Source organism: Phycodurus eques, chromosome 9 (genome assembly GCF_024500275.1).
Source record: "Phycodurus eques isolate BA_2022a chromosome 9, UOR_Pequ_1.1, whole genome shotgun sequence".
Lineage (NCBI taxonomy): Eukaryota > Metazoa > Chordata > Actinopteri > Syngnathiformes > Syngnathidae > Phycodurus > Phycodurus eques.
In genome coordinates this window covers 24,643,421-24,664,240 of record NC_084533.1, presented here as the reverse complement: position 1 = coordinate 24,664,240, position 20,820 = coordinate 24,643,421, and the positions used below count along the sequence as shown (strand labels likewise).

The 20,820-nt window shown below is 41.0% G+C and overlaps 1 protein-coding gene across 4 annotated transcripts; it reads right to left on the bottom strand.

The window, feature by feature from the left end:
• Window positions 1-71: 71 nt before the first annotated feature.
• Window positions 72-17,991, bottom strand: tlx2 (T cell leukemia homeobox 2). Of its 4 annotated transcripts, XM_061686659.1 has the most exons (5): window positions 17,072-17,990; window positions 9,672-9,905; window positions 7,554-7,791; window positions 1,959-2,139; window positions 72-1,718 (listed from the first exon to the last, which is right to left on the bottom strand). In XM_061686659.1, exons 1-5 carry the CDS (start codon window positions 17,697-17,699, stop codon window positions 1,707-1,709), a joined length of 1,293 nt encoding a protein of 430 aa, XP_061542643.1. In that variant the 5' UTR covers window positions 17,700-17,990; the 3' UTR covers window positions 72-1,706. The 4 variants fall into 4 exon arrangements, 3 of the variants coding, with proteins under 3 accessions (XP_061542643.1, XP_061542642.1, XP_061542645.1); XM_061686658.1 differs by lacking the exon at window positions 72-1,718 and having other exon boundaries at window positions 1,941-2,139; window positions 17,072-17,991; XR_009769241.1 differs by lacking the exon at window positions 72-1,718 and having other exon boundaries at window positions 2,060-2,139; window positions 7,493-7,791; window positions 17,072-17,991.
• Window positions 17,992-20,820: the final 2,829 nt, after the last annotated feature.

Genomic DNA, 20,820 nt, shown 5'->3' with positions numbered 1-20,820 from the left:
TTGGCGACGACGGAAGGCTAATAATAACAGTCATCCAAAAGCTGAACCCTGTCTTCTTAAAGGAGACCTATTATGCATTTTTTATTTCACAATGTAAAGGTTTTCAGCCTATAATGCATTTTCTTTTCACAATGTAAACGTTTTCAGGTGTCTAAATGTCTCTGTCGTCAAAATATCTTAGAATCAAGAATCATAGCAAACTTTCCACACCCTATTTTTGCATCACGCAAGTGAATTTGGAGCGAAGGGTGACTGCACTTAGGGCCCTGAATCTAGAAATTTACAAAAACTGCAAATCGCGCACGAGCCCGTACAAGACAGCCTGGACTCTTATTTTCCCTCGCGGAGGCAGCACTTCATCACCAAACTACTTAATTACACTTCTCAATAAGTGCAGCTGCAAATACCACCCCCAGAAGCGCCACTCATCCAATAAAACTCAGTGCAGCTATGCTTACCTTTCGGCTTGCATGTCGTGTTTCAGATAGTGGAGTCCGCGTTTATTGGGGCTCACGTGCGCTCAGCAGTTCGCAGCTTGCTTTTTTAACACTCAAGTTGCCACCCTCTGGCCGTGCCCCTAGTTGGCACGGTAACAAAAGCAGCATTGGCCCCGCAGTATGGAGGGTGGGGTAAACAGTGGGTTATTTGCATGAGACGGGACCGCCCTCTCAGAATAGTCTAAGGCGTAATATAATGGGTGAAGTATGCTGTAATTCTTGATCCTTGGGGTATGTTGACGAAGGCACGTATCAGACATGTTATGAAGACATCTGGGAACTATTTTAAATTGTGACAAAAATGCATAATATATCTCCGTCATCACTGCAGAAGGGATGATCGTAACTGGTCGTAAAGCATTTGGTTAATTCAGGATTTACATTTTGGAAAAATAAAAGGATCATTCAATCACAACCGGTTTGTTGACAAAAGCAGGGTACACACACATTTTTCACTAAGATTTTTTTTTTCCTCTCATCATCATGTGTGGCATCGCTCACATTTCAAAAATCAAGTAAGATGGTAAAAAACTGAAACGTGTATATGCCAACATGACATCCGTTGTAGAAAAGCAGGAAACCGTTCAGAACATTCAGAGAACCAATCAATTATCATTTTAACTGCAACACATACGAGGGACCCTAACCCTCTACTTGCACCCTTATTTTAGTGTCTTATTTGTTTTGAACTTTTTCCGTGTTTTATTGTTTATCAATTATCTTCAGTGTTCAGTTGTCTTCTGAATCAAATTGAGTTACTTGCCCGGTAATGGTTACCCTTTTCGTTTAATGCTCAGCTCAAATTGCCGGGACCCAGGAAACAAAGATAGAAGAAAAACAAGAGAAGTTTTGTCATCGTTCCCCCCCCCCCCCCCAACAAGTGACAATCATTTAATATAAAACACCCTTTTAAATGGACCGAGGAGGAGCGCCGCCAATCAGAAGAACTCCCAGCCAGTGCATACAGAAAAGGACTTTAAACATGCATTTTTTTTTTTTTTTTTTTTTTATAATTACTACATTGTACAAAGTCAAAGGAATAATCCATGTGTATCTTTTGCTTTTTTTTTTGCAGACATGGGCAGAAAAGTCTCTGCATCCTCTTGAAGTTTCCAGCAGTAAAAATGGAAGATAGAAGGGGGATCAGTCTTGATAGGTAGGCATGTACAGAGGTGTCCGTTAGTTAGTGGGGGGGTCCCTTCTGCCTTTTTAGACCGTCAGCTGAAGGGAAAGCGGAAATGTGGTGTAAGGCAGGAAAATGACTCAAGACACTACTCACAAAAAGTTAAGGCTGTACTATACGCCTTCATCCGAAAGCCTAATATCCTGAACTTTTTGTGAGTAGTGCACTGTGCATACTTTGTCCATACTGCGTCCATTCAGGAGTCATTGGCTTGTACGTACCAGAATCCTACCCACACACACACACGCAAACACACACATTCACACGACGGACGTCACCTTATTGTCATCCGCCCAGGGCTGCAGGTTCTGCAGGGCGTACAGGGAGGAGTTGTGCAGGCACAGCGGGTCGGGCTGCAGGGGCTGGCTCAGGGTCTTCTGGAAGGCTTCCTGCTGGAGCTGAAGCATGAGCCGGTTGGCCTGCTGCCTCTCGGCCTCGCGCTCCTCCGCCGTTTGTCTCCTGGTCGGGTAGCAGAGACCAGATGTTGGTAGAGAGGCTAGGAGCCATATTGGGTAAGGTACAGCACAGGATGGCACCAAAAAACTGGATAATATGGGAACATTATATTTAAGTGTTTTGGAGTCACGGTTTGTGGTATATTTAAAGATTGTACTATCAATATAAGCAGTTCTAAGTATTTTTAGTTGGGCACCAATCACTCACATTTTTTGGGCTATTCGGCCGGGGCACGGCTCGGTCTCTCTTCCTTATGAAGAGCAGGAGTGCAATGTAACAAAAACTGCAATACTTTATTTTAAGCTTAACTTTACCCTTTAAAATAAATGGCTTGCAGATGATGTTTTTGGAAAACAAAAAATTCCTGTCCTAGATTCAATTTTGGGAGATTACCATGACCTGGATGACTGAGAATTTACACACACATTAAGAAACAAAAAAAAAAACTACAAAATAAATAAAACATTTTTTAGCAATCATACTGATGAAGTAAGTTAAAAATGAACTAGGTTATTATGCTATCAAGCTAACAAATTGTCAAACAGTAACGAGACATCTGTCATTTGTTAACTTGCCATCCCTGTTTATAGCCACTCAGCAGCGAAACTTTCCAGAATGTCTTCCGCTAACAACCTAGGCTAAACTTAGCTCCTCCCCAACATATAAAGATCTTAGAACAGTCGAGATGTAATCACTTAAACATACTTCCTTGACACCACTTACTACTCTCTTACTAGCCAGGGCTATAGGCGCATTTTGTTGCAGGCCAGTCAAGTACTCACACTCTGACTACAAGCCACGTTGTTGTAACAGGTGCAGAATGTGGCTTGGCATTGTCTTGCTGAAATAAGCAGGGACGTCCCTGAAAAAGACGTTGCTTGGATGGCAGCATATGTTGCTCCAAAACCTGGATGTACTTTTCAGCAATAATGGTGCCGTCACAGATGTGCAAGTTACCCATGTCATGGGCACTAACACACCCTCATACCATCACAGATGCTGGCTTTTGAACTTTGTGCTAATAACAATCCAGATGGTACTTTTCCTCTTTGACCTGGAGGACATGAGGTCCATGATTTCCAAAACGAAATTGAAATCAGACCACAGAACATCTGTCCACTTTGTGTCAGTCCATCTCAAATGGCCGGCGGCGTTTCTGAGTGTTGTTGAGCAATGGCTTTTGCTTTGCATGGTAGAGTTTTAACTTGCATTTGTAGATGTAGCAACAAATTGCGTTCACTGAAATTGGTGAATGGTGAACTGAAAGAACAATGAGGCCGGTTTTTAAAGCAGTGCCGCCTGTGGGATCGAAGGTCATGGGCATTCAATGTTGGTTTTCGGCTTTCCCGCTTACATGCGGAGAGTTCTCCATCCATCCATCCATTTTCTGAGCCGCTTATCCTCACAAGGGTCGCGGGAGTGTTGGAGCCTCTCCCGGCTATCATTGGGCAGATTCTCCGAATCCTTTGATGATATTACTGACCACATATGATGAAATCAATAAATTCCTTACAATTGTACATTGAGAAAAGATCTTAAACTGTTGGACTATTTGGTCACGCAGTTGTTAACAAAGAGGTGAACGCAGGGGCGGTTTCTGATATGAGTGATATGGGCAACCGCCCAGGGCGGGATTCTGTGGGGGGACGGCACCCACCTGAGCCCCCCGCCCGCCCACCCCTGCACAGGGCGCATACACTTCCAACTGCTATTTCGAAAACAAACCCAAAAATATGCAACATATCAGCGCGTTGGACAGTGACAAGAATTTTCAACACGATAGGGTGTAAGAAGTGAGCTGTCATGTGTTAAACTTCACACACCTGTCACAGCATGCCGAATACCCTTACACACAGGCAGCGCTCAGTCTCTGTTATGGCTCTGATACTACTCTGAAGTTTGAAAGTTGTCAGGCCAATGTCACCCCCCGCACCCCACAATTTTGTGTTAGTAGCTTTCACACTTCACACAGCGACACAGGAAAATATGGGAAGAAAAGTAAACTCTTCCACACAGAGATCTCTCAAAATGGATGCATCCAAGCCGTAACAGTAGATCGGAACGGTATCCGCCGAGCCAGCAAAGTGGGATATTGCAGTGACGTAAACTGAGCAATATGGCATCCTAGCATTGCAAAATACCCACACACGTGGTGTCCCACCTCAGTTATGACTGTGATATTCCCATTCTGTGTCAGTACCTTTCACACAGAGCAGTGACACAAAAAGATACTTTCGTCGGCAGTGTGAAAAGGGGTTTAATTCACACAGGTAACAGTAGACAGAAACAGCCTTTGCGTTTCATACAGAGCTCAGCAAAACGTGAGTATTCCCGCAACTACTGTATGTATGCTTTCACACAGTGATACGGCATCCTTCCATCAGATGAATTCATTGACATCAGCGATGGTCCCAGCATTGTAAAATAACCTCACAGACAGGTGCCAACAAAATACCTCAAGTTACCTCCATGAACAATGGCGACAAGGTGAAAGAGGTGTTTTCACAGGCAGTGTGAAAGGGGCCTACGAGGCAGTCGCAGTTGTGGTAATGTACCTAAAGTACTGTTTGTAAGGGTCTCATCAAACAGCAGATGACAGGTGAAGAGAGAAATCACTGGCAGCCATGTTGAAATGAAAAGTATTGTTTGGAAGCTGACGCGCCATATCGAGAAAGCTGCACATTAGCATTTATATTTCCTCGCCACCTGTGTGGATGAGCCGGGGAATTGGGGGCTGCCGGGATGATAGCTGATCTGGCTGAGTGGCAGGTGTTAGCGAGCGGGGAACGTGACCGGCGGGTAGGCAGGTGGGCGGCACAGCGTTACACGTGTTAACATGGAGACGCGCATCTTCTACAGCTCGTCAGGAGGTGCTGGAATTACACGCTCCTGAACACGTGAACCTGTTTGTTGCTCACCAAAACAGCAGCACACAACCGCTCAGTCGAAAGTGCTGTCATGGAATGGACTATTTCATCTTCTTACATGTGCATACTTGATTCAGAAATGTAAAACTCAAGTCAAAAGTTATTACTGAGGTAAAAACGTAAAACTTGAGTTCCAACCTGAATTAAAATGTAAAACATATTTAGGTTAAACTCAAAGCGTACGACACAATTTTAAATGTAACATATATTAAGTGAAATCGTACAAATGATTGAATTGAAATGTACAACTTATTAAATCAAAACATAAAACATTTAAGTTAAAATCAATACAGGGTTTAACATGAACTGTATAAAAGTTAAGACATATCAAATGTGCCCTCCATTTAAGTCTATCGGATGCTTTGATCAATATCCATATAAAAAAAACATAAATGTGGCCTGCGTGAAATGCTGTGCTAGTCGCAACAAGAAGAAAATGATTACCGCAGGTATGGACCTCACTCAGGCGCGCGCAGCAACCTGCAGCCATTAGCCACACGTTATTGCTAACAGCATTATCATAATTTGGTTGGCTGCCTGCTTATTCGATCAGCATCTTGTTAGTTAGCGTGCTCGTCACGCGAGCACATCCCTCATGTCGAGGCTAGCAGGTGCGCACTGCCACGACGACGGCGGCGGCATCAATCTCGGTCCAACGAGGGAGCGGCTTAAGGCCTGGGTGCTTATTTGTTGTGACGCGACATTTTGTCAATGCTTATTTTAGTTATAGGCATTAAAAAAAAACGTTTGTTGCATAGAATTTGACTCCAGCGTTTGTGTTAGAATGGGGATGTAGTGTTAAAATAAGGTATGTATCTATGTATATGTATGTATGTATTTCGATTTCTCCGTATTTGTTGCAGGCAGTTGCTATATGTTCCGCTATTACGTATACATAAACAAAATGTTGCAGAGAAGACGTATCGTGCACTCGGTGGCCCGGCCGGGGCCAGTATGACGTAATGTCTGGCCACAACGTACCTTATAGACGCTGACCCCACTGGACCAGTACAAATTTAACAAATAAGTACAATGAAATCGACACATCTTACCCACTCCGGCTAACTACTAGCTGGAGCTGGCTAGCTCGTGTCGCTAAATGCATTTTTTTTTGCTTCGATTCAATGGACATTATGTTGCTCCTTCTTGTGTGTGCACTTTGGCCAACTAGGGGCAGTGAAATATAAACAGACACACAAAAGTGCTTTCAAATATGCTTTGAAAAGGCGCTGTCACTTTAAAGGCGTGGTGTAATTGGATTTATCACGTTCGCCGCCAAACGATGGCCAGCAGCGGCGAGAATCGAGTGCAGGGGAATGCACGCGTGCAGGGAGCCTCACTCCAGTGAGAGGGTTTGAGTATTGCTGCGGACAGCAGCTTTCTAAAAAGCCTTTTAGGGGGGCTCCGGTAATTCTGCTTGGTCAAGCGAACTGGCCTCCGCCGGCCGCCCAGCTAAGCAAAATAAAAAGAGGCACGCCGTGTTGCGAGGCGCTTCCGACGCTTCGACCGCGACGGCCATTTTGTGCAACATCAGAAGCTACTTTGGCTCTGAGGGCAAAACAAGAAGTGTCCATTTAGGCTGGATAAAAGTGCACAGGCTGTTTTGATGGATCACCTTAGGGCTCTCCTTCATTAGTTCTAGTATAATTCTATGCAGTGCTTGGCAAATGTCAATAAGAGACCATCTAGCATCATGAAGTGCTTTAATGCGGATTCTGTCTATTTTCAACTTGCCATTTTACCATTTTGAACAGGAATGAAAACTTTTAAACTGCATTCTCTGTCAACCGTATGACTTATGACCACTTTTGTGAGCAACAAAAAAAAAAAGAAGAGGAGGATCCAACATCATGAAGTGCTTTTATGCGGAGTCTTCACACGTTCAATGATCTGTCGCCATTTTACCATTTTGAAATTTCAAACAGAATTCTCCTTTAACCATATGCCTTATGACCATATCTCATAAAACATAATAAGTGGCTATTCAGCTTTAATGCGGTGTCTTTCAATTTTCAGTGAGCTCTCAACAGTTTACCATTTTGCTTCGGTTTTGGTTTGCATTTTCAAACTGGTCATCATATGACTTATGATTTGACTTTGATGCAGACTCTTTCAATTTTCAATGAGCTCTCTGCATTTTACCAACTTAATAGGAATGGCAAATTTCCAACTGAATTCTCCTGCAACTGTATCACTTGCGACCACCTCGAAGAAAATAACAGGCCATCCGGCATCCTGAAGTGCTTTAATGTGCATTCTTTCCATTTCCAGTGAGCTCTGAACGTTTTCCCATTGTGGACAGGATGGGCAATCATTTATTTTTAAATCAGTCACCGTTCACTCCTCTCCAACTATTTGCTCTCTTGTTAACCAAAACAGTAGCAACGACAGTGGCACATAAACAATATAATGCTTTTAATCTCACGCACCACAGTTCTGGGAACGCCCGCATCTCGTACGAGGTCAGCGGCGAAGAATTTCCAGTCTTACCGCCATTTTGTCCGCCTGTTCTGAAACCACGTCTTGACTTGGGCGTCGGTCATTTTGAGGGCCTTGGCCAGGGTGGCACGCTCGGCCGACGCCAAGTACTTCTGCCGGTGGAAGCGCTTCTCCAGCTCGCAGATCTGCACCCGGCTGAAGGACGTGCGGGGCTTTTTCCTCTTGGGCGGCGTGCGGTTCTGGTACGGGTGGCCGATGCGGCGGGTCACGGAGAAGGGCGATAGGGCGGCTGGAAAACGGGAAAACACGGAAACAGGTGGTGTTTTGTTTTCTTTGTGATCACACACAAGGAAAACGGATCAAATCATTGTGGTGATTGACAGAGGTAAGTTACTGCAGTCACACGACTTGATTGGAGTCAGACTTGGGTCGCCGGTTTTAAGACTTGCCTAGCTAAAACTCATGAAAGACTCGACTTTCTCCCACCTCTGGCGATTGATGTCCTGGATCATTTATTACCATCGAAACCCAGACAGAAAAGATTTCCCTGGAGATCTGGTTTGTTTTGCAGTCTTTAGCTGGATGAAGTGATTGCCAATTTTGTGGTACATTTCGGACCTCGGAGCGAGCTGCCAGTTGAGGGGGGCGATTGTAATTACGATTGTCAGGAAATCAATAAAATCACATTGCTCAAAAAAATCGAGATGGAGAAAAACAAGTGGAGCCAAATGTGGGGAGCAGCATGGAAACAGAAGTTAAGGACATTCAGAAATGAGATCCTTCGATGCGATTCAATTCAATAAAAAAATACATCGTTTTCTTTCATAATAGATTGTGTCGGCCATGTTTGTGGCATGATTTATCGTGAATTCAATCAAGGATTCCCAAAATGTGGTGCACAATGTTAAAACTGCAATAGTACTCGTAGTATATAATACAAACTTGCCTTTTTATCCTCCCTCCATATGCGATTTAAAAAAAATAATAATAATAAATAAATCAAGCTAAATCAATGTCATGGTTACTTGGTCAGATTTGTATTTCTTGCCTTGATGGAAGGTTGAGAGATCGAGGCTGTGCCTTCTCTGTCAGCTAAAAGCAACGTCGCAAAACGCGCGGCTAGCATGTGGTAGCTAATAGTTTTGTTATTTATTATCAATATTACTATTATGATGATAATCTTCATACTCTTTTAGGTTGAGCATGGGGGAGAGAGATGCCCCATCTAGCTTGTGGTCGCTATTATTTGAAATGATTTTGTCTCATGTTTTAATCATATATGATTAAACATTTATGCCTTTAAATGGGCTTTGCTTGGATTTTTTTTTTTTTTTTTTGAGGTTGTTTAAGGGGGAGCGGTGGTGCGCCATCTTTCATGTGATCTTAGGTTATCATGTCGATGCCTTTAAATGGACTTTGCGCTGTCTTTTTTTTTTTGAGCTTGTTTACGGGGGACAAGGAGTGCACCATCCAGTTTGTGTAGGCAAATGCTCATATTTTGTCACTTGTTTTATGAAGTTTACGTGATTAAACACAATGCTTTTTAACTGTGCTTCATTTGACCTTTTTTTTACAAGGTTGTGCACGGGGGAGCTGTGGTGCGTTTTCGCTGTAATGTACATTTAGTGTAGCTATATGCGCTGTTAGCTGACGCTTTTTATTTTAGCACATTGATGCATTGTAATGGACTTTGTTCTGCTTTTTTTGAGGTTGTGTACAAGGCAGAGGGGGTGCGCCATCTAGTTTGTGGTCGCAAATTTTTGCAAAGATTTTCTCACTTGTTTTATCAAGTTGGCACAATTAAACAATGCCTTTAGAATCGGTATCGTTTTGTCTTTTTTTTAACAGTTGGGTACAGGGGATAAATGGTGCCCCGTCTATCTTGCGGTCACTATTTTCGTCAATTATTTTCTCACATTTTGATTATGTTTGCAAGATGAAACATTGATACCTAATAAAGTACGACATTGTGCGCCTAGCTTGTGTTCGCAAATATTTTATCATGCAAATTTTTGTTTTAGGTTGCGCCTAAAAGTGAGGGGGGTGCGCTGCTCTGTGACGTAAAAGCTTGTGAAGGCAAAATGTTTTTTTTTGTGTGAGACACGATGCCTTTTTCAGGCTGTGTGGGGTGCGCCATTTGTTGTGCATTTGGGCGAGGCGGTGACTCACCTGAGCAAGCGCCCTTTGGGAAAGAATAGTCTGCGAGGAGGCCATTGCCGTCTCGCAGGTGCGCGAGCTCGGGGTAATAGCATTTAGCTAAGGTCTCCACCGTGCTCCAGACGGGGACCCTGCCGATATCCCCCTTGGGGAGAGGGCAGAGGGGCCCGGCAGCCGCCGCCGCCGCCGCCCCGGCCCCCGGCCCCCCCGCGGCCTCTCGTGCTCGGCTCTCTTCTGCCTGCTCCCCTAAAGCAAAGGGAGACACAGTGAGGTCCCACATCTGGAGCGCAGCGGCCAGCCGGCCAGGCACGCGGCCAGAGGCGACCCAGGGTGGCTAATCACATGAGGCAGAAGCCTGAATGATGAACACCGGCTACTTTAATGACATTTACGCTTTAAATTTGAAACATGGCACGTCTGCTGTTTAGTAACACAAGTGACAGGTAGCATTGCTGCGGATGATAAATCAAACCAGCCAATCAGCATCATGATACTCGGGAGAGGGGGTGGGGGGGTTGCAGGTAAACGAATAAACATCACCGTAGAAGATTTAATGCTAAAAAAAAAAGAAAAAATGATGTGAATAATCATATTTACACTCAATAAATGCAGATAAATACAACAACCCTGAAACATTATTGGATTATACAAAGTAGAAAAGTTAACATCATGCATGCAAGTACATGCACAAATTGTTCCATTAAAACCATAATGGCCTACATGTAATGTTATCAAGTTGGTAATAAAATACTGGGGTGCTTGCTAAAATTTGTTTTTCTTGTCTGAAAACGTTCAAGTACGACTATGCAATTATGCTTTGATGGACGTTTTTCTCAAAATTGGAACGCTAACATTTTCAAATAAAAAAACAAAACAATGTTTTTCTCTACAGGGGTTTTGTAGTGTCAAAAAGAATAAAATGTATTTTGAGTTTCATTTTAAAATCAGAAGAATGAGTTGGCTGTACCCCCAAAGGCGTACTGCTTGCCATGATGTCCGCCAGCCAACGGCTGAACTGCACTGTACTTGTTTACGGAGTAAATTAGTAGTAGCTCGGGAACATGGGAAAAAAACGTTTGTCGCTTTCTTACTATGTTCCGTGTCGCAGACAGCTATTAAACCCACCCAACATGGGTCCACGAACCACTTTTGGGTCCAGGTTGATAAAATGTGGATTCATTTTACATGTAAAACAAACACTTATTTATCTACAAATTGTATACAGTATCATATTATAATCGCTTTTAAAATGGACAAAACCCAAGTTTTTGCTCCCCCACAGATGTATGCAAAACTTAAAAAAAAAACAAATAATAATAATAATCTAAGCACCACAGAGTAACGGATGTTTGTGTGGAATTTTATGAGTAAAAAGGGGTTCGCTTTCACTGTCCCGACCGAGTATTAATAACCACTTATCATCTGCATCATGAAATTATGTGTGAATCCTGTCTATTTTGTCAGGCGTGGGGTAAACACGCCATCAATACGGGTGTAAGGAGATCGTTTTTGGCCATAGATCCACTTGCCCGCCCAACGACAACACTCTTACTGTGACGGAAAGCAACAGAATCTGAAATGACCTGCTTCCTTTGCTGTTTATTTGCTGATGTTTGCCACCAAAAGAAAAAAGAAAATGAAATGAAAAAAGCTCACCTGGAGCCCAAATGAGTGTAAACATCTGTTCAGGCGTCCCCCTGAGCGTCACGGATGCTATTTGGCAACAGCGCGATGCATTCGAGGCGCTCCCGAGCTTTGTGATTTAAAGACCAATTGCCGCAATTTGAAGGCCGTCGTGTAAATGACTAGCACATGTGGACGCATATTGCTTTGTAATTACTCTCCCTAATCTCCTGCACTTTTTTCTTTTTTAATATGAACATCGGCATCAGGTTTCACAGTCCGTAATTCTGAGAATGGTAATTGTATCCCGAGCTAAAAGATTTCTTTGGGGGTGGGATTTTTATCATTAGTGTGAACGGCCTTGATGCTGTCATGCTCAAGATGTTCACCCGTGACCTACTTTGGGGTTTCAAATCCACATTTTAACATTTGCGACCGTCATGCGAGACTCACAAGTTTGATTCGCGAATTGCTATTTGCACATTTTCCTGTAAAACGTAACAGCTATTTGCGCCAATCTGCGCATCCAGTGAACCTCCGCTATCACGAAAATCTTCTCGCGATTGCAACACACACTTTCTACCAACCGCCGCGGCACATACTCCTTTTTTTATTTATTTGTATTATTCTTTGAGGGGGAGGTACCTAAACTTGTCTAACTTCCAACGTGTTGGCATTTCTCTCCCACGCAATCGACATAACAAGCCAAGACTTAAACCCTAATCTTTATCTTGTCCTCAAAAGCTGTGCGGATCTGAAATCCAAGCAAGCCATGGCGCCATCTACGGGGATATTTTAGTCATTACAGTGGTCTACAAACCTAAATTTCACAGAACAGCTGTTGAGGCTCACAAGCGGCGCGTCTGCCCACATAATGCCCGGCGTTCGATGCTATTTCGGCTCATCTGCGTGCTAAATTATGAACCAGGCGCGCGGAAAGGAATATTAGCCTCAGCCCCGCTGCTGGAAAAGCTTGAATGGGTGACTGGAATTTAAATGCAACCGGATAAATGCATTGCTGATCCACAGACGCGGAACAGCTAATACTTTAGTCCCAGTGTCAAAAATCTGAGCTTAATGCCGTACCTCCGAGCAACAATGAAAGAGTCACCTAAGGTTTGAACACCCTCAAGAAACTGCTTATTATGTTCTTGCACACTTTCATATTTCCAGTGCCATTACACCGCTATTATTCCTTTCCATTTCTACGCGCCACACCCTCAAAAATCGATTTCATATTTTTGCATTCTCCACAAAGTCGGATCTCATTACTCATCAAGAGAAATATGAAATACATAGCCATGTTCAGCGCTACAAATTACAGTTGAAAATGACCAACCCCAAATTTATACCATATTTTTAAAAAGCTAAATCCTAGTTTACGCATCCCCTTAAATATCCCAATGCAATTATACTTGACCCAAAATTATAATTGCAAGGTCTGACAGATTGAAAAAAAATCCCCAACTCATATCCTGTCGCTACCTTTTTTTATGCGCCGCACCCCTAAAAAAGCAATATTTTCCACCCCATACAGAATTATTTGAAGATACATTTTCAGACAAAAAATAAAAACTGATATTTTCAGACAAAAAATAAAAACTGATGAATCCAGGGGTCCAACACTGTTATAAATCACACACAAATATCATTCTATTAATAACTTTTCCATGTGCTCCACCCCAATAAATCTTTTAAGATGTCCTTGCATCCCTGACAAAAGTCATCGAATTGGAAAAGAAATGATCATTAATATCCATTGAAGCATTTCATTGAAAATTTGCAAAAGGCCAAGTTTTCACACCACCAAATTTTAAAATGTCGAACTAAAACTTTTCGCACTTCCTACCTCCAATGCCATTACGGTCGACGCAAGGGTCCAACACATTGGAAAACTCTGCGCCGCACCCCGAAGAATTAGTAGGATTCTAAGTATTTGAAATGAAATATGGGAGACTTGTATACATTTTCAGCCCAAGAAAAAAAATGTAAAATTTGACAATTGCCAAACCGTAGTTTTCGCACACCCCGGATTTATACCAACTTTTAAAATTGCAAACTCCAAATTTTCGCACCCACATAAAATATAATTTGCAGAATTGATGCACTGTATTGTCACTACACAGCCTGATGAAAACAACCCTCTAATCAATACATATGACTGTCTTATAAATATTAAGAATCCTCACTAAAGCTGTGATAAAACACTCAAAGCAGAGTATATGGAATATGAATTAATCCCCCCCCCCCCCCCAATAAATAAATAAATAAATAAATGCAGCTGCATGAAAAAAAAAAAATCAAAGCTTGTTCTTCCATAAGACAAAACGTGCGTGTTTTTTGGCTACAACAATTTACCATATCACTAAAAGCAAAATGCCACCGCAGAGAATATGGCGTGTATAATAAAAGCACGCGTGGTGTACTTAATAACACTTTTCGGTGACAGGCCCCCCCCCCCCCCCACCCCACTGCGGATATTACCTTTTCTCCGGCAATCTAATAAATAAATCCGTGAAGGATTCGAACGGGGATATTGAAATAGAACATGAACATATTGTACGGTGCAATTTATTACCGTGCGGCGTTCAGGCGCGAGACGAAAGGCAGAAAGGGGGATGGCGTTTATGACGACGGCTGCTGCTTCGTCTTTTTCTGCTTTTAATTTATGGCGAGGAAAAATGACGTGATGGCTGCTCTGTTTATTGTCGCTTGTCTTTTTATGACGACGAGTCTTGCTTGGACTGCAAGCCCGGCGTGTACAATCTCATTCATAATTGCTATATACAAGGCTTAATAAATATCATGACAATAATGTGGGTATTTTAAATAAACAAGGGAACTTGTTATCATGTATAATAATAATAATAATGTATAAAAATTACGATATGAGGAACATAAAAAAAATTGTAGCACAGCCATAATAACAAAAATAAGTGAAATAAATTAAAATTCTGACCTGAAATTATTTTGTGACGTATATATTGTTTTAATATTGATTTCTTTTTTTCGTCTAAAATGACTGATAAACAAGCAAATACTGCAATACAATGTTTTTGTTTTGTTTTGTTTTTTTAAAGAGACACGAGAAAACATATCATATATCAAAACATGAAAACAAAAAGTATGCAAGAAAAGGTACATCATTTTAAATCATTGTATCTTTTTGTTATTTGTACGAAGCTAAAACTAGTATTTTGGTTTAAAATGACTATGTTAAAAACATCCAAAATAATAAAATAACATGTTGTAGTAAAACATGACAATAAAATAATGCAACAAACGTTAAATAATTTATATGTGGACATTTAGAAATCACGTATTTCTCAATTGATGGCGTTAACATTTAAAAACGTGTGTCTATAACATTTGCATGTTACAATAAAAATAGAAGAAAATAACGTGTTGTATTAAAACGTGAAAGGAAAAACGTGCCGAAATGCATTGAAACGATGACATCATTTGCAGCATTTAACACGTGACTGATTGCAAAAGTATCCTGAGCCACTTGAAATGCATTCACCAACTTCCTTTCCGCATAAAAACACGTTGTGCGTGACAAAACTCCATTTTCTGCAAACCCCCCCCCCCCCCCAAAAATATAATAATAATAATTCGTTTTGTGCCTTTTTCCTTTTTTTTCTTTTTTTTTTTTTTTCAATTGGACGCCATTTTGTGATCAATACGACGAGCCACGTCATGATTACGGCGACAAAATGGAGGAATTAAAAAGGGAGAGAGGCCTATTGATCATCACTGACTCTTTACACTGTGGAGCCTTTTGCATCTGACGTCATCCCCCCTCCCATTTTTATATTAATAATTCATCACAACGAATGGGAGGGGAGTGTGTGTGTGTGGGGGGGGGGGACATGGGGGGCGGCCATATTCCTCTTCTAACTGTGAGATTATGTGACACACACACAAACACAATACTAATTAATAGCATCATTAAAAAACGTTCAAAATATGAATGATGTCCCCCCCCCCCCCCCACCTCCCCACATTACACCCCCTTATTAAATATGCTTTTTTTAAATGTATTACCAAACATTTTGGTTCAAGCTGTATTGGAATATGAATAATGTATACAAACTGTAATCAAAGTATGCATTTTAATGTAAGTAATACAGTCATGTGGCCTCATACACTGCGTGCAAAAGCCATTGATATGATTCATATACAATAATGGAAAGGATTCATATTTGTCACTATTATGCTAAAAAAATGACCCACATATTTTTTTAAAGTGGTGCTGCAGTTTTTTCATACAAAAAAAAAATACATTTAAAAAGGCATGAGAATAAAATAATGTGCAATAGTTCATAAATTTGGAATAATGGGAATAAAGTGAAAATATGGCTAGATAGATATTTGTTTACTTTTTAAGCTTTTTATGCTTTTTTCTGTTTTGCAGTATGCACTTGATTTCGTTAGATACTCATATATTGATAAGAATTATAGAAATAATAAAGACATTGATATTCCTTTTTGGTCAAATACATTTGGCAAAAATAAAATAAAATGAGTGTATTTGAAATTATATTGCTCAGTCACTCTCAGAATTCGTGGCAGGTCTAATTTTCCATGTAAGAAAAGTAAATATGAATATAATTTATTTGCCTTTAGCGACCACACGAAGCCTCTTTTTCTTTGAAATCAATGTTTGCCGTCAATATGACGCAAATAAAACGTATTTGTATGAGCATTTGTGTGCATATTTTGGGGTTATTGCAGTTTTTTTTTTTTTTACTGTATCAACAGAACAATGTCACGTGGGTGGTTGCGAACTGAGACGTTGCAACGTGCAATATTCAAAACCGAAAAATCGAAGTTTGACATTTACGAAATATACACAAGAAGCACACGAGACCTCATTCGCAGCATGTTTTGAATTGTTTCATGTTTTCTTTTTCTTGTTCTTGCAGTTGCGTGCCACACTGCATTTATGCAAAACAGTGTTGCAAAAACACATTTCATGTGCATTCTGTGCATATTTGGCAGCCTTATTTGAACAACGGATCATATTGGCTTTGACTGGTTTTGAAAACGCCGAAATGGTGCAAAACATGATGCAGACGTGATTATGAGCGCAAAATCATATTTGGCTTTGACTTGTTTCTAGAATATTACATTTACGCTCAAATTTGATGCCAAGACACATTTTACGAGGCGTACATTTGTTTGGACTAACAGTTGCTGTTGGGTCTCACTTGTTGTCATATTTTGTAAAAATATGATACACAGATGGTATTTATATGTGCTTTTTTTTGGGGGGGGGGGGGGGCTTTTTCTTTTAAATAACAGTTCCTCTTGGGTTTGACTTCTTTTTAGGATACTAAGCAAGGATACGACGCAAAACCCCATTTTATAAGCATTTTTCGTGCATATTTGCGTGGCTTTTTAACCCATCTTGTTGCATCAGCTTTTTAAAATAATGTACTCAATTTATGCCAAAATATGATGCAAGGGTAATTTTTATTTCTTTTCTGTTAAAAAAAAATAAAATAAAAGAGAAAATTTTGTGCACATTTTGGGGCCTTCTATTGAACGAGACTTACTCTTGGGATTTACATTTTTATGGAATACTAAATGTAATTAGAAATGATTAAAATAAAATGTTATGAGTATTTGTGTGCATATTTTTTTTGTTGGGGTGGGCTTTACTTGAATACGAAATTGGTGTAAAAATATCATGTGCAAAGACATTTTATGAGCATTTTGTGCCTTTGAAATGTCATTGACATGGAATTAAAAAAAATGGAAAACATTTTCAAAATGTCATTCACCTGTTAGTCTGTCCTTGGCAAACCTCCTGCTGCTCTCCATCCAGGGGAAGGTAAAGTTGGCGTTGCCCATCGGCCCCAGGCCGAGGCCGGGCGGCTGCTGATGGGCCCCGCCGGCGCCGGTGTTGGGCGGCGGGGGCGGCGGCGGCGGCACGGGCCTGTGCGCGGGGACTCGGATGACCCCGCCGGCTCCGGCCGCCGCCGAGTTGACGTTGACGTTCATGTTCATGCTGACGTTCATGTTCATGTTGACGTTGTAGGAGCCGGCGTGCAGGCCCACCGAGCAGGCCGGGTTGTACACGCCGCCGTAGCCGTTGCCGTAGACGGCGTTGGAGGCGGCGGCCAGCGCGGCGTACTCGGGCTCCCCGGTCCGGTTGGGCAGCATGCAGCCGGCTTGGGACTGCTCCGAGCTGTTGAGGATCTGGTCGATGCCGAAACTGATGGGTTCGTGCTGCTGCTGCTGCTGCTGCTGCTGCTGCTGGTGAGTTTGGCTCACCTCCTCGATGCCCGTGTGCTCCATATTGTTCTTAGAATTACAATTAACGCGCACCACAGTGGGTTTTTTTTCTTTCTTTTTCTTCTTCTTCTTCCCCGTCCTCTCACTATATTCAGTCTGTTTGCTTTCAAGCATCCATTATAATAGTCATCACAATAGATCCGGTGCGTAAAACGACCCAAATGGTGCCATCGTTTGCGTCCAGAGCGTATTCCATTTTACGCGCGCACGGCAGGAGTGTGACAAATCACTTAGTGACACAAATCCGCGCGTCGGGCCCCCGGAGAGCCTGCGAGGGCCCGCGGGTGGGGATGCCGCTGCCGGTGGGGATCCATGTGCGACAAAAGCGAGCCGAAGCCCGGCCGGATCGGGGCGAGCGCTCGTGTTGCGTTCACGTGCAGGTGAGACCAGCCTCTGCGTAAATGCTGCCATTCGGCCGAGCCCTCTCCTTCCTCCTCCTCCTCCTTTTCTTCATCCTCCTCCTCTTCCTCTTCTCCGTTCCTCGTTAGTTGGACGGTGCTCGCGTCTCTTAAAGAGACAGCAGCTTTTCTGGCGTTCAAAAGCTCAACTGGGGCGTTTGTGTCTTTAAATGATGCCCGAGGCCGCGATGGAACGCCACAATTCGTCCTTTCGGGACTTTCATTTGGAATACACAAAGGTTACGATCTTTAAAAAACAAAACAAAACAAACGGGAAAAAATAGTTAGAATTAACGTATGAAGTGCATTGTCCATTTTTATAAGTAGATTTCGAAAAAAAGAGCTACTTTTAGCTTCCAAATATACAGTTTGAACTTAACAAATATGGTTTACGTAAAACACTGACTTTATAAATAAAAAAATATTTTTATTTTATATATTTTTTTAATTACATAAATTACCAACAAAGTCCCCAAACCCCCACCCCCCCCCCCCTCCCCCACACCCTCCCAAAAAATGTTACCGGTGTATATTGGTGCGTGACGTCATTGGGTGTCAAATTTCAGCATATAAAATGTAATGTAAAAACAGCCACCTAATCGGTGGCGTTGCAAGGCCTAATTTTATACGCTACCCCAAACGTCAAAACGTAGCCACGCCCCTGTGCCTAATAATGCCTGATTTATAAATTGGAGTCAACATTCAATCATAAAAACTGTGAGTTGGAAAAAAAAAAAAAAAAAACATTATTTGTAGAAGGCATTACCGAGCAGGATGACATCTTTAATATAGAAAATGGACTGGAATTATATATATATATATATATATATATATATATATATATATATATATATTTAATTTTAAAATGTGTCTAGTTCGTTTTTAAGTTTAAAAATATATTATAAAAGTACTACAATGTATTCAAACGTCAAAATAAATCAATCTTTACATGAAGAAGGGGCATTTCCTTGCCATACGATTGGAACTTGACCAATTCGATCAATACAAAAATATGAATATGAAATATTCTCCTACAACGTATTATATTGTTTGTTCAGAACTGTGTATTTTAAAGAAACTACAAGTTAGTAAAAAAAAAATGTTTGAAATTAAGCATTCGAACAGAGCAAACGTAAGCAATTATGGATTGTGACGTCATAAATGAGCGACAGAAACAAACAGTTTAGCTTGTCAAAATAGCAATTCACCAGCATTTAAACCCTAATATTGACTGTAAATAATTTATTTGTATTGTGTTAAACTTTGAAATCAATTATTTATGATGGAAGACATCAATCGATAGCTAGATGGGCAAAATGTAATGTTTCTGTGTGGGAAAAACATACACAGCAATGTGATTTTTTAAATTTTTTTTTTGCATTTATTTATCTGTCTATCTTTATTGCTTGTTCAAATGTTGTATTGTAAAAAGATGTCAAATCATCTAAGAAATGCAGAAATGCGAACATATTCCTTAAAGTTTGCAAATGTTTTTTTGTTAAATGAATCTTGTTTACGGCGCGTGGCGACGTCATCAACGCTGGGGGGTAGATAGATAGATAGATAGATAGATAGATAGATAGATAGATAGATAGATAGATAGATAGATAGATAGATAGATAGATAAATAGATAGATGCCCTAAGCGCCGTGTGCAATTCAATAAATATGAGAAATGAGTCATAATAAAAGCACGGCACGCGCTGTGAGGGAGGAGAAGAAACAGGAGGTGGGTGGGTGGGGGTGAGGGGTAAACAAATTTAATATATCAGCGTTTTATTACGCACTTATTTCACTTTGGGCGCGAATGGAGATATGTCTCCGCTGCAAGAGGTGGCTGCAGGGGAAGCATAAAAATCAATTGTGTGCATGCTGCGGACCATATCCATAACACTGGTGACTGCTATGGTTATTGTTATGATGCTGGTGCTGCTGCTGATGATGAGGACGAAGGGGAAGGGGATGATGATGATGATGGGGGTGGGCGCTGTTTACATGCTGCAAATGAATTCAATGAAAACATCATATGCCATGTGTCGCTTTTGTGGGCATCAACACGATTTGAGCGAGACAAACGAGGCACATGTGCAATATTTGTGTGCTATTTAAGCGCAAAGGTGAGTTTTCGTGCTATCCACTCCCCCCCCCCCACCCCCACCCCCCGCCTCCTGCACTTTATTTCCATTTGCACACGTGCTTTCAAATGTAATAAATGAATTGATGGATGTAACATAGAAAAGGTTTTTGGTTTTTTTTTCCCTGCAGATACTATTTCGGTAGTTCAGTCCAAAAATCAGTTATCATCATTTATTGTTAGCATATTTCAAAGCATGGCGGATATGGTTTTCATGCATATGCATTATGAAATAAAACAATTAAGATTTGGCTTTAAGTTAAGAGTTTACACCCAAATTTGGCTTTTGCCTGAGAGGAGTCACTGTCATTATGTGAGGTTAGTAACCTCGTTTCAAAGGGGTTCTAAAGAAGGCCATTGGCCATTTTTCTTGAGCTATTAATTTAACTGCACAACAACAACAAGAAACATCGATGTTATATTTTCTAAAATTTGAAACAAAAAGAAAAAAATATTAATATAAAAATAATATTTTTTTTGATAAAAACAAACAATATCTAACAATATAAAATTCAAAATATTTTGTGCTTTTTGGGAGTAAAATATTTATTTTTCTGATAATTGTTTTTAAAAAGTATATTGTGTTTTTTTCGTGACTAAAATCCAACTCAATATTTTGTTTGTTTGAAAAAATAATATTTCGCCTTTTTTTAAACTATTTTGTTCATCAGAGGAAGTAAATAAAAAATATTTTGTGATTTTTT